The sequence below is a fragment of the Strix aluco genome, chromosome Z (assembly GCF_031877795.1).
Source record: "Strix aluco isolate bStrAlu1 chromosome Z, bStrAlu1.hap1, whole genome shotgun sequence".
Lineage (NCBI taxonomy): Eukaryota > Metazoa > Chordata > Aves > Strigiformes > Strigidae > Strix > Strix aluco.
The window spans coordinates 84688419-84702375 of record NC_133971.1 but is presented as its reverse complement, the minus strand read 5'-3'; the positions used below and the strand labels follow the sequence as shown (position 1 = coordinate 84702375).

The 13957-nt window shown below is 43.1% G+C and overlaps 1 protein-coding gene across 1 annotated transcript in view; it reads right to left on the bottom strand.

Moving 5' to 3' along the window:
* CCBE1 (collagen and calcium binding EGF domains 1) overlaps nucleotides 1-13957 on the bottom strand; it is a 102135-nt gene that overhangs the window by 22992 nt on the left and 65186 nt on the right. The window contains exon 3 of the mRNA XM_074813276.1: nucleotides 2827-2879. Within this exon, the coding sequence (XP_074669377.1) occupies nucleotides 2827-2879 (53 nt within the window). The remainder of the gene's footprint in view (nucleotides 1-2826; nucleotides 2880-13957) is intronic.

Genomic DNA, 13957 nt, shown 5'->3' with positions numbered 1-13957 from the left:
AAGCCACACAGTAAGGATCAGGCTGCTCCAGGCTTCAGGAAAATACAAAAAACTGAAGCAGCATAACAAATGTGTCTCTACGTATATTTCAATGAACTCAGGAATGTCAACGCAGCATGGAGAGTTGTGCCAAAGAAATTTCTGAAATAGCATTAGTGAGGAAAGAGCAGATCTGATCAGTGGTTGCCTGTCATAGAGTATTTTGCCTTGAATTAATCCACAGCCAAGAAACTCAAGTAACAAACCAGTGGTAAGGAGGGTGCTCTCCAAAATAAGCTGTTTCAGCCTACATCTGTCCCTGCTTTACTATTGGTGACAGGACCTAGCTGGAGCTGTGAGTCTCCAAAACAAAGAAGAAGGAGATCACTCAGGAGAAAAGGGTGACGAGCTCTTTTTTGACCTGCTTCACTGGTCAGGTGAAGCGGGAAGAGACGCTACAATGGGAATCAGACACGCAAAGCAAACTCCTCTAGATGTTTCCTGAGGATCATTGCTCCCTGCTTCTGTAGCTGACACCCAGAGTGTGAAGGTGAGTCCAAAGCAAATGAAATGCAGAACCCGGGGGCATGGATTCATACTGGACTGCACTGATTTCTGTTACTCTTCCAGGGCAGAGAAGAAATAACAGGACAGAAGCCAAAGATGGACATGGACAAAGACACAACCCTTTGGGAAAGAATCTGTTTAAATAACAGCTGTCCAAGAAGGAGATCGGTGTCTTTCCGAGGCAGTCATAAAAGGGTGGACAAGGGAGGGTCTATCCCTCTCCCAAACCTCCTGCCTGCAGCCACTGCTAAACCAAGGAGAAGACAGGGCTGGAACTACTTCTCATGGCTTTCACTTGCCAGTACTGGATTAAAAGGTGCAGATGTGCTCTAATACTCACATCTGTAATGTATTTATGTGCCTGTGTCAAGATATGCATTTCATACAGCTACTCTGTCAAGATCATGCCAAAACAATGTGTGAAGAGCCAAGTGATGTCTTGTAACAGAGTAAGTGAAATGAATGCTTCACTGAATCATGTTTCTCCTCCCTATACCAACGGCCCAAGATCGTCTCAGATGTTACAGCAATTCCTGTGGCCTCTAAAGTTGAAGACAAAATATAGAGCGAGCTGAAAAAGAGGGAATGGAGATACAAAGGGAGAGAAGCCACAGCCAGCAGAGAAATTAAATTGGTGGCAGAAACTCTCAGGTTACTGAGATGCAGTTAATAGACAGGATTAAGCAAAGTCAGTGGGTACATAATAAAAGTTGCTTTCATAATCACCTAAAACCTCAAGAGATTAAAATTAAAAGCCTAAAATAACATGTTGCTGTAGCTCTCATTTTATTTTTGCTCCTATTACTTCTACTGTATCCATTATATTTAGTGAATAACCAGTGTATAAAATTGTTACAATCCATAGGAAAGCTGGAGGCCAGACTGTAGAGTCCTGGCTTCTTTCCACCACAAAAGGATTCAGGGCTTCTGCCTCCTACACACACAACCACCTTGTACAACACAGCACAACCACCTCCTCCAAGTGTCCGTCTTGCATGGCAGCTGTCATCTCATGCCACACACACCAAGACAGAACTACAAAACTATGGGACGAGGAACTCCCTGTGAGCATCAATTTCACCCAAATCCTGCTGTGGCTTTTTTTTTTTTTTTTTTTTTTCCCCCCCAAGCAGTCTTCTTGTGTTTCCAGCCAGCAGCAAAGAAGATACATATTTAAAAAAAAAAAAGCAGCAGGATCAGTGTTTGGGTTATAATCCCTGTTGACTGGACACTGTAACTCAAAAACCAGCTCTCTCCAGTATTAATTTGCTACTTTTCTTTTCAAAACATCACCATCCCAAACTGGGAAAACTCCCAGGTTAACTCGAGGCTTTCCATATGTCATCAGATAGAAGGATGTGTTACCATAAACCAACTTTTCAACCTGATTTTTGGAGCAAACAAGGTTATTGGCTTACAGTCTCTGGCCATTTGCTTCTGCCTGACAGTTCCTATGTTTCTGTAACTTCAGAGCCAATTTCATCCAGATTGGGCAAAGTGGTGGGAGTGATTGAAGAAGTCACATTGCTACTGCTCATGTGAATCCATCAGCTGGGTAGACCCAACAGAGGCCTACCCCAAAGTTAAGGCAGGCAGAGCTCAGTCTTTTCCTAAATGAGGTCTTGCTGCAGCAGCCTCTGAGCATTGGGACCCCTCTACTGTCTTTGCAAGTGTACGGGCAGCTCCCCTCTGCCAGGAGGGGATCATTCCCTTTTCACTACCCCAAGTAATTCTCCCTCTGCCCCTGGTAACAAGGAAGCCATGCCCACGACCAGGAGAGGTGGTGGAAGACAGACACTGTTTGTCAATGCTCTCCCCTTGCTGATGTCTTCGGGAAATAGGTAACTAAAGGCAGGACTAACTCTCCTAGTCACCCACTCCCTGTGCGCTTACAACCCAAATTGGCTGTGCCAGATCCAAGCGGTACAAAGAGAAAGCCATCAGCCAGGAAAGGTGTGCTCCTGGGTGCAGAGAGTGCTCCCAGGTACCTAGCCAAGAGCAGAATGCTGAGTTTGCAGCAGGTCACGGTACAAGATCTGTGCAGCCACGTGTACTTCGGGGAGGATCAAGACCTGGCATGCTAAGCAAAACTTGGAAGATGTTGCTCTTTTTATTTTCTCAACAATTTCTTGGGAACAGTTCCCCCACTGACACATTAGATATGGCTGAGCCTGTGGTTATATAAGGATGCTCTTCCAAACTGGCAGTGTGGAGAACAGGGCAAGTGAGGAAAGACAAATGCACAGGGACATTAGGGGTAAGAACAGTGAAATCACATACCTTCAGGGATGCATTGTCCAAGAACAAACTTATAACCCTTACAGCATTTTTTCCTGAAAAACAATAAAATACATAAATGAATAAATAAATATATTCTCTAAAGGTTGGTGCTGCCTTTAAAAACAGTCATGGGTAGATCACAGATGTGATGAACCAAACAAGATGAGGATCCTGAGCTTTGCAGTTGGAAGTAACTCAGCATTAAAGAAAACAACATGGAAACCCACCACTCAGTTCACGAGGCATTTTAAATGACAGCATGGCCAGCTGCCTCAGGAGCATGGGGCTGGGCACCCCAACACTGACCAAAAACATCCCAAGTAGTTTCTGAAAACCTGCTCCCCTGTGTTGAAAGGATGCAGCACACCTTGGTGCTGTCTATATACACAACTCAGGTCATAATTTTTATGATATGATGAAGGGTGTTTTCAAACATCTGTCATTACAATGTAAACTTGAAAAAAGGGGTAAGTCTCAGCGAGGAGTACACACAAGATAAATGTTATCAGTCATTTCTCATCTTTTAATAAACCTGGAAGGTGGTAAGTGAAATAAATATATTGGGTATTTCAGCTGAGCAAGGGAGAGTATCTCCCCCAGGGAGACAAAACTGGAGTGAAGAATTAATAGGATCAGATACTTGTGCCTATGATATGAACAAAGTCTGAGTGCTGAGAAATTAATGTTTCTTACACACTGGCCTGTAATGACATTTAGACATTCAGCTATACCTGCTTGTTTGCTTTCTAGGCAACAAATCACATCAAGTCACCAGGACTCCCAGCAGCGCTGAGGAGCCTTTACAAACAGCTGTGTCCCATATCACCCGGAGAGCTACTCATTGCAGGGACCTGGTGACCTTCAAAGGGTCCCGTGTTGTGGCTACCAGGAATACTGCAAGAGAAACAAACTGCTGTTCAGTGTGCTATTTCATCAAGTCTACATAAGACTGAGGGGAAAAAAACCACTACATTTTACAAATTCATAGTTTCTCATACCTTGTGGACATGCTGAAATATCTGCAAAACTGGGAAACCATTCATTTGGTCTTACCCTTTAATTCAATAACTGACACAGAAGAGTGCTAAAGCCACGGCAGTCAATGACACAACACTCCCCTGGACAACACGCATCCATCACAAATCATCATTATGTTGAATTTAAATCAACTATCAGTTGAACTGACCACTTAAAACAAACAATACATTACTCCAAACTATGTAAAAACAAACTTTGGCTCCATATTTTACCCTCTTCCAAAGATTAGCTGGAATATAAATTATGCTTAATGAAGGCTGAACATCTGAAGAGGAAGCCTTGCTTTGTTATGCAAACAGTGGTCCCTCATTAGACTTTTCTCCAAACACTGCTGTGAGGTTTTATCTTCAAGACAAACAAATGCAGGAGGAATGAGTTCAAAGGTGCATCGGGGAGGCTGTTCATATGCTGCAAGCCATGCTGCTGGCTTTCCAAGTGCACATTCATCTCCTCCTGTCTGTGGAAGAAGGAAGGCTGATAAAGGCTTGCTTGTAGCCACTCTTAGAGGAAGATACAGCCTGGCTTGAAAGAGGGCTGGGAGATGGGAAAGGAGGGGAGGGCATCCCTGCCATGAGATGCTGACCCATGAGGTTGTGCCAGCCAGAACTAACCAGAAAGAGGCAGCAGTAGCTTTCATCATTTCTACCCTTCTCCCTGGGAATTCCCACTTGGTTTTCAGGCTTAGGACCCTTAGGACTCCCACTCTTGAAGTGGCTTGTGGCAGCAGATGCAAACTTCAGCCAGCACAGCTTGCTCTTGGGTAAGGGCTCATCTGCTGGGAACCTTGCAGGAGCTGCCTCTCTCCTCTCAACTTGGCCAGCAATGGCTTCTGTCTGGACTTGCTGGCTTTCTTGTGGATAAATTGTGATTTTTTATGGATTCTTCCTGGATTCTCCTGATAGCCAAAGCACTCGCCCTGATCAAACACTTCTCCCACTGCCACACACTGGGAAGCCACCACACACTGAGTTACAGCCATTAAATACTGCCCTGGCACCCTGAAGCAAGCACAGCCTTGTGTAGCCTTGACAGGGGTTGCTCCTGTTAAAGCAATCGGAAAATGGTGTTGCCCTGGCAAGATATCCAAGTCCCTGATGAAATCCGTCTCTTCAACAGCTTCTTGCAGCAGTGAGTTCCACAGGGGGATGAGATGTTTTTGAGAAGTTATTTCCTTGTTTTCAGACTCCCTTTCAATTTTTGTTGAATTTTCCCAGGGTTGACTGGTAAGGAGATTTGGAAATATTTTCTTTAAATACCTGAAGATTTTTCCATATAATGGAAGCTTCAAATCACACCTGAAGAAGTGGTTTAGAGGAGGGATGCCCTGCTCTCAGGATCACACTCCAGAAACCACCTCCCTGTGATAATCGGTTCCCAATTCAAGATTACAGATCTCTGTATTAGTGCAGCCCATACTCAACAGCAAGCTTCAGCCATCAGCATGATTTTGCCAGGGAAACCGCTACTTTAGGGTTAATGCACAGGAAATACAATACGACAATACACGTTTCTCTGAACATTACATTGCAACCCTGGGATTTCTGCATGCTTTAGCTTTTTACATTCTTAAAGAGAAATCTGTCAAAATGATGGACATATGAGTTGATCATTAGCAAAGGCATTTTAATAGCAATACTCATTTTCAGACATCCAGCTTCAGGTTGACATGTCTAATCAACGTTGCACAGCAGCGATCTCGTTATACATAATGAGAGGTAAGAGGGGGTCCCCACTGATAATTTTAGCTACTGAATAACTTTCAGGGAGCTGGTTGCTACGCAGCTGTACATGTGAGCATGCATCAAACACAAACTAATACATGGCGGTGTAAGAAGCTCAACCACTAAAATCTGGATCTATGGGGAAATTAAGTTGTTTCGTTAAATTTAAATCTGGTTTCCAAAAGGAGAAACTTCTGGCAGACTTATCTGTTACAGTTTTTAACAGGGTGTTTCAGCTATTAAAAATTTATCAACTTCTGATTCTTGTGCAATCTTCACTCAGGAACATGCACAAGCCAAAATTCACAGAGGGTTTTGGGCACCATTATTTCAGTCACTGCAATGTCTAGCTCTTGTGTTATCTGTAAGAAAATCCATAGGCATGGGGACTCTCTCAAAGCAAAGTCACCTTTTTCTGACAGGTAGCTGTAGGAGAAGCAGGGATATGTTGAGCTACTCCCCTCTGCTCTGGAGGTCAAGGTGCTCCTGGATCACAGAGTGTCAGAAGATGGGATTTAGGGTCAAACCTTTGATACCAATAAACACATCCGTGACTAGTCAAGCAGCGCATCTGCCTCTGTTGCAGGCTTTTGTGGCCCATCACCTTGCAGACTGAAAGGGGAGCTGAGCTTTGCAGGAGCACCCCTAAGTCCCATTGCCCACAGGTCCCCCCTTTGCGGGACGCAGAGCACTCCCCTGCCCTGTCTTACAAAGCGGTAGCTGCTTGATAGCATCGCCCCAGACAGGCAGGACGAAAGGCAAGATGCAAGGAATGTGGCTTAATTAAGCCACCAGTTTATTAAGTTAGCTTATCTGGCAGCTATCAGCAGTAACTCATCCAGTGCAGGCCACGTTTTTTTCCCATAATTGTTTCCACCTGTGCAGGGCTGCCATTGCCCCCAGCCCACCTCCTGTTCTGCACCGGGACACTGCGGCTGGCGGCGGTGCCGGAGTGACCGGGATGTGCTGAACCATGAAAATACTGTGCGAGAGGGAAGGGAATGATTCAGGGTTCCACAGCTGCTGAAATGCTTTGGAAATGCAAACAATAAGAGGATAAACATTTAAAGTGATAATTAACCTGTATCTGTCTGCAGTAACATGGCAGTGACTTGGGCTGTGGCAATGGCTAGCTCAGAGCTGCTTCATGCATTACTGAGGTTTTGGTTAACTTCAGCAAAGAGGCAACTCCAAAGCTCTATCATGACAATTATGTTGAAAAAGATACGTGATGGCCATTTAATGACTGAAAAAAGGGAAGGCAAAGGTAATGCAAAGGGAAGGGAAAAAGAAAAGTTTTATACTGGCGTCAGATGAACATAATGCGTTAAGGAAACTTCTGCTAAAGGTGTCAAAAGTAGAAACAGAAGAGTCCTCTCTAGGAAATATTTGCCTCCTAGCAGAAAAGCAGACACAGAAATCCCTACAGTGAGTCAGAAAGTGAGTTCTTAGGCTAAAATATTACTCTTTATCCCTACAACGCTGGAGTTCAGACAGACAGTCAGCCTCCAGGATGGCTCCATCCAGACAGAGGCAGCTCAAGCAGAAGCACTTTACCTTCCATTCATCAGGGCTAGGAGCACACACATGGACAGTTTGTAGAGCTCAGCTGATGCCTGAGATCTCTTTGCTGGAAGACATAGCAGCTTCACAGGTGGTCAAGCAGGTCAAATCCCCCCTCTCTGACACGTTACTTCTGACCCATGGATGTCAGAAGAGTCACAGTTTAGGGGCCTAAGAGCTGCTTAACATTTTATGTAGGTTTAGATATATCAACACTGTTCTCCCAGGTTGGTGCTGGTAGAAAGTAATGATAATACAGCGAACAAATGTACTTAATCAAAAAGCCAATTTCCTATTGGGAAAAGATAGAAAAAAAAATTTTAACCAGATTTCTTCAGACAATGTCATAACATGAACTCAGAAGAACTTGTGCCATATCCTGAAGACCTGAGTCAGCAAAGGCCACAGCACGGCTGTGTTTAATGCACAAAGGGGTCTTTGTTAGACTGATTTCTTATTGTGCCTGCCCAGTGTTTCTTTTTGATCACCCTGACTTTGAGAAATACACAGTGCAGCAAAAATGCAAATATAAACTACAGCAATTAACTTGCAAAAAATAATTAGACAGCTATAAAAGCAAGCCAACAAGGTACATTAAGAAAAACCCAACCCTTGTTTTTCTCATATTCTATATAAAATCCAAGTGAGGGATAGGTCTGTCTGCCAAAGCACGCACAGACAAAGCCCATCTGCAGCGCAAGTGTATTAAGGAAGCAGCGCAGCTCAGTAGCTGTGCACAGTTTTGCTGTAATTCACATGGAGAGAAGATTTATGGCAACATGGTGTAAAACTGAAGCAATGCACTTTATTTTTGTTTGCCTTTCTGTGGGATACATACCGAAATCTTGAGTAAGAGAGGATGGCCTCCCTGCGGACACTTGCTCAGCATACACTTTGCCATGATTTCCAGACTTAGTCCTTTTTCACAGTTTTGTAAAGAGACAATTTATGTTCTCATTGGGTGTAATGCAAGGTCCAAGGCCAGTCTGAGCCCTTCCAGTCACCGTCCCAGCTGAGAGTGAATAACACAAGTATGGTGATGTTTTCCATTGCCTAGGAAGTGCTGCAGCCCCTATGACCACTGCATGTATATGTGCGCTACTTTATTTCTCTTGATTGAATAAAGCAGGATTTTCCTGGACAACCACAGAGACAACCCTTCACCAGCAAAGCTGGAACTCAGACCTCTGACAGCAAATCACTGCAACCTATTATTTGATTTTTCTGAAAGTCAGATTTGCAGTGATTAATGCATTGCCTGCGTCTAAGCCATGTTTCTCGTCAGCTACTTAAGTCAAATAAATGTATTCACATACAATGGTTTTCTTAGAAAAAAAAAGCCCTGCTATCTGTTCTTTTGCTCAGCTCTGGCTATTAAGACAGACACCAGAAATGAAATCCTGTTCCAGTTAGTGCTAATGGGGAGGTTTTGATAAGGGTCACAGTTCCTGGGCTCCTCTTTCGTGAACACAAGCCAGGGACCAGATCCTCCCCCAGCAAAAGCCACATACCTCAGTTGACTCCAGGGAACCGTGCCAGCGCTTACCCAAAGAGGCTCTGGCCAATGCTCTTGAAAGCTCTCAGACACGCTCCTTGGCTGCTCCTTACTGTAATGTATTGTTAACTGACTTCTCCTCTCCTCAAAGTGCTGTTTCATGTCATCTTTTTTATGGTCAAAGGGAATTTTATGGTGCTGGAGTATGAACTGTGGTTCCTTTTTCTCAGAAGGGACCTTCCAAACTGATACGATGGTTTGCAGCCCCTGCAGAGCACGGTATTTGTGAATGCATGAAGCTCATACCTCTATAAAAGAGCAAAAAAAGGTCAAGTGATGCAAGAAACCCTCCACTCTGCATGGCTATCAGTGGGGCTTGGAGCTACGATAGGTGCTGACCTGCACAAAACTGGAGAACGCACAAAAAAGCAAAACTTCACAGGTCTGAGGGATTTAGCCACCAAAAACATCTGTCAATTTTGTATCAGTGCCTGGGCCTCTGTTCTCCACAGACACAGTGCAGGACATCTCGCCATGATGGGGTGTTCAGTAGAGTGTTCAAACAAAATCTGGGCAGGCAGACCGCTTCCCCAACCCATCCCCCTGTGTCAGCAGATCAGCAGTCCCATTGCTTTTAGACTATTTTAGGACTTTTGGGATGCAGAGAAAGGGGTTAGTATGAAAACCCTGCAGGCAGCTCCATAAGAAAAAAAGAGCTTATGACCTTGCTGCAGGAGGAAGTAGCAACTAAAACTCAGCTTTTTGGGTCAATGAATACAGACTTTTAGAAATATTTACTGTGATCCTTCCTTCTGATGTGTAATGAAAGAAAAAGGTCATATTGGGATTTCCACGTGAACCATACAGACTAGGACTTCACATTTTCAGGGGAGCAGTAGCACTGTGCTACAGGGACAGGACTAATGCTGGCCCTTGTCAGTCTCGAGCTCAGCCAGAGCCTTGGTGCTGCAAACACGTCGACTAACCACAGACTAATCAGCATTTTTTTCTGTAGTACAGACCAACTGTCGGCACTGGTAAGCATCAGTGCTTGTATCTCACTTACCACAACAATGTCCAAATATGACTAAGTAAAAATCTGCCTGTGAATGTTCTCTAAGCAAAGAAGGAAACTCTCAGAAGGAAAATATTACACAACGTCAAAAAGGTAATTACCCTGCTGCCACTGGAAAAGACATTTTACATGCATGTGAACATCATCCTCAAAAATCACATATGTGATTCCTTCAGTGCTGGACTGTACTTTCTTTCCCTCTTTCTTGGACTTTTTATTTCATTGGTTTTCTTTTTTTTTTTTTTTTTAAATGCAAGGGAATGCTCATGTGGTTTATCACTAGACAGCATGTCAAAAATAGCAGAATGATTAAATAAAAGACTTTTGACTGTTCTCATCTGCTTAGACTCAGCTTTATATACACGCTGTCAGCTTTGTCTTGCTCTCTTACAAATTTCTTTTATTTTCTGGCATTGTACCAAGAAAATGATTTTGTTTAGTTTTGCAGGTGAAGTTGGCATGGATCTTGCAGAATCAAATTAATGTTTGACAGGTGTGAAATTTGAGGGGAAGAAAAAAAAAGAATTTTATACAAAGATAGCTCTGTTTGCATTTACGGTGTAGTCTGATGAACTGGCAAAGTATAATGCATCCTCATAAATATATTGTCATTTCTGAGAACAGGTAGCCTTCTAAATCTCAATGAAATGATCCAAGATTGAGCCTGTGTTTTAAAATAACTCACCACTTTGAGATTTAAAGTAGAAAAAGCGAGCAAAAAATCTTTCTTTCCACCACCTCTGACTTCCAATTAGAGGACTGCAAGCCAAATTTCCTTCCCAGTCTGTAAATAGTATGTCTTGATGACTGCACACATTCAATTATTTTTCTAACCCAAGGTGAGCCAGAGTACAGGACTAATCACAGCACATCTGTCCTGTCTCTTGGATTTTTTTAAACTTCCATGACTCTTCATTTTGTAGCTCCAATTTCCTACCAAATATCCATGTGAGATAGAGAGTAATAAATTCCATTTCAGTACGGAAGGCAGAGCCAGAGCAGTGCTGCAAGGAGCTGCGCTCGCTTGCTGGCTGCTGCGCTGGTGCTCGGTCACTGGAGTCAAACAGCAATAAATTGCTGGCAAGCTCTTAGACTTACTGAATCCAGTCCAATCCAACCCCGTTTATATAGCATCTTTCATCAACAAGATCACTAAAATGCTGCTTAAGCAATGCCTAATAAACTCCTTTTGATAAACAAAAAAAGGCAAGCGCCTTTTACACACACATGCACAGAAAAATCACATCACAGAAACTATGCAAGGAAGTCAGAGTTCTAAAGCTAGCTCTCCAAACAGGACATAAATCCCAATTAACCTTCAGAGACAAGCTAGTAACTCGGTCTACGTTCACGTAGGGGTGAGCTGCCATGTAAGGACCTTATCCTGATTCTGCAGAAATCCCTGGCAAATTTGCCATGAACATGTGTCAGGTAGGGAACAGGCTTGGACCGAGACTCAGGATGATGGGTGAGCACATGCTCAGCTCTGAGGATGTGCTACAACCGGACTTCTCCAAAGAACAGTTTCAGACAATCACTCGTGGCATAAACTTAATTAAGTCTGGCTGACATTTGTCATTGAAAACTGTTGCAAACCTCTTCCTGGTTTTGATGGATTTGCGATTTGACATGTACCCCTGTTCCTGTACTCCCCCTACAGGCACACAATATTTAACAGATACTTTAATTTGTGATGGTTCTTGAAATTCAGCTCTGGGAACAAAGCAAACAAGTAAGTCCCGCCAGGCTAGTCCTTCTGATTTACATAGTCTAGAAGTGGGGAGAGCCAGAGACAAAGCCATCAGCTTTTAGGAAAGTCAAATAGCATGGAAAAATAATTTAAGAAAGATGTAGCTCTGAGCACCTCGTTCTTTATGCTGGCTACCCACAATGTCCAGATGACACCTTGGCTTCCAGCACTGAGCTGGAATCTAACAGACAGCATGAGGAAGATGTCTGCGTTTGGATACTCTGCCTCTTTGGTGTGGAAAATCTTGCATTGAAAGGACAAGACACCACACTGGGTACGGAGGTTTATGTGAATTGTCCCAGATTAATGCGAAACTGGGCACTCTCTATATACCATCTGCAGACAAGGGGTATGAAATGGCTCCTATTTTTGGAGCACACACTTTACAGGAGTGCAAAAAGCACAGCGATCTAATTTAATACATTATGAATCACATAATGATGCTTAACAGCCACTTATGCCTAAGGATTTTTATCCTTCCAGTATTGGCTTAGAGTTACCAGGGCAGGATCCTGCTTCAGTGCAGTCAAGGGAATTTTTCAAATCAAGGTTTCAGCCATCCTATAAGCAGCAGATATAAATTGTAGGAAAACCCCTCCATAATTTTAGAAAAATAGATTCACAGCATAATTTTAGTTCCAAGGAACCTTTGGAAACCTTTGATTCAAGCACACCTGACAGCAGGGTTAACTGCTCAGAGACTCCTCCAGATGAGTTTTGAACGTCTTCAGGGATGGAGATTGCCTCACTTCTCTATGACTCTCTTCCAGTGCTTAACCACTTCACTGCGCATTTCCCCCCTTTACATCTACTTTAAATGTCTCTTCTGCAACTCGTGGCTTCTGTCTCATGTCCTTTTGGAGTGTACCTCTGATGAAGGTCTGGCTTTGTCATCTCTGCAACTCCTCATTAGGTAGCTGGAGACACCAATTAAATTTGCCCCTTACTTCCCTCTTCTCCAGGCTGAGCAAATGCAGCTCCCTGGGGCTCTTCTTGAACATAATGTGCTCCAGCCCCTGAGCATCTTAGCTCCAGCTTGTTGATAAGTGTACAAAACTGTAGGTAATCAAATCAAAAATCACTAGCAGATATTATTTAAAAATATTAATGAAGTGGGAAACAAACAAACAAACAAAAAAACAAACAGAAAAAAAAAGAAGAAAAAATAAGTTATTTGCTAAATTGCAATGGAATTGCAGCTTTGGTCCCCTCCCACTGTTTCCTCTCCCCTCTTCTCTCCATTTTCACAATAAAATTTTAAAAGGAGAAAAACTGAAAAAAAGTAGTAAATCTTGAATGAAATACAAACAATGCTATTTGTCATGAGTATTTTCAAACGAAAGAGTTGGCCAGCTCTGATCACTATCTAAGCACCAAGACCAAGTTAAAATTGTGCTTCTAATATATTTTCAAAATTAATAGCAGCAATGGAATTAACTTCTTAATGTAAGCCCTTGGAAATCTCTATAAAGACACTAAAAAAGATATTAGTTCAAGAGTGTTTCACTGATCCAGATGTTTCTCTCCTTTTTCCCTCTGTTTTATTGTTCCCAGAGAAGACCTTGTAAAAGCTGAAACTGCTTATTAAGTATACAGGCTTAATGAATTGGACAAGGAAAGAAATAATTCTTAACATAACATGTTCACAAGTCAGATCCATGTTTATTGTCCACAGAGTTCATATCAAAATACTCTATATACAGACCAGTCTCTGTTAGGACAGAATCTCTCTTCATGAAGCGCTTCCAGCATACTGAAAAGATTCATTTTTAAAACAATTCAGTACAAATGTTTTTGAATTATGTAGTGATGCTATACCATGGCCCTAATGCCAAGGATTATTTTTAGAGCCACACATCTGCAGGTTATTTGTTGCAGGGTAGGATGGATGGAGTAAATCCTGAAACAATTCACTAAGCAGACAAGCATTACTGGAACGAGCTGTTATTTATATGGTGTCACTAGAAGGTTTGGTGTCTGGGACGTGGCAGTGGTATCTGGGCTGCCTGTGTAGCTGATGCTACTCTGCTCAGACTGCAGTCAGCAGATGATGGAAAGTTCATGGAGCAGCTTTTTGATGTGGCAATTAGCTCCTCTGTTAAAAATGGCAAGAGCAGGAATGCCATCCGGCCAACGAATGGGTTGCTGTGATTTTAGCACGGAGTGCGCCAGACCCGCAGTGCCCTCTCAAAGTCAGTGCATCCTGCTCTTTAATTTGTGAGCAAATGGGTGGCACGGGATCAGTTTTAAAAATAAGAAGCAAAGCTGTTTTCAGAAACTTCCTTCCATTTCCCCACCGCGCCGTGTCCCACACAGGGCTCAGCTTTCAAGCCAGAGCACAAACTTGGTGTCAGTTGCCCGTTAGCCAAGTACTAATTGCAGGAGCGACCGTGCAGTGCCCTAACTGAGCAAACCGCAGCCCCAGGCCTGCAGAGAGGCCATTTCCTATTGCCTAATTTAACAGAGCTGGCGCTGGATGCGGCTCCTCT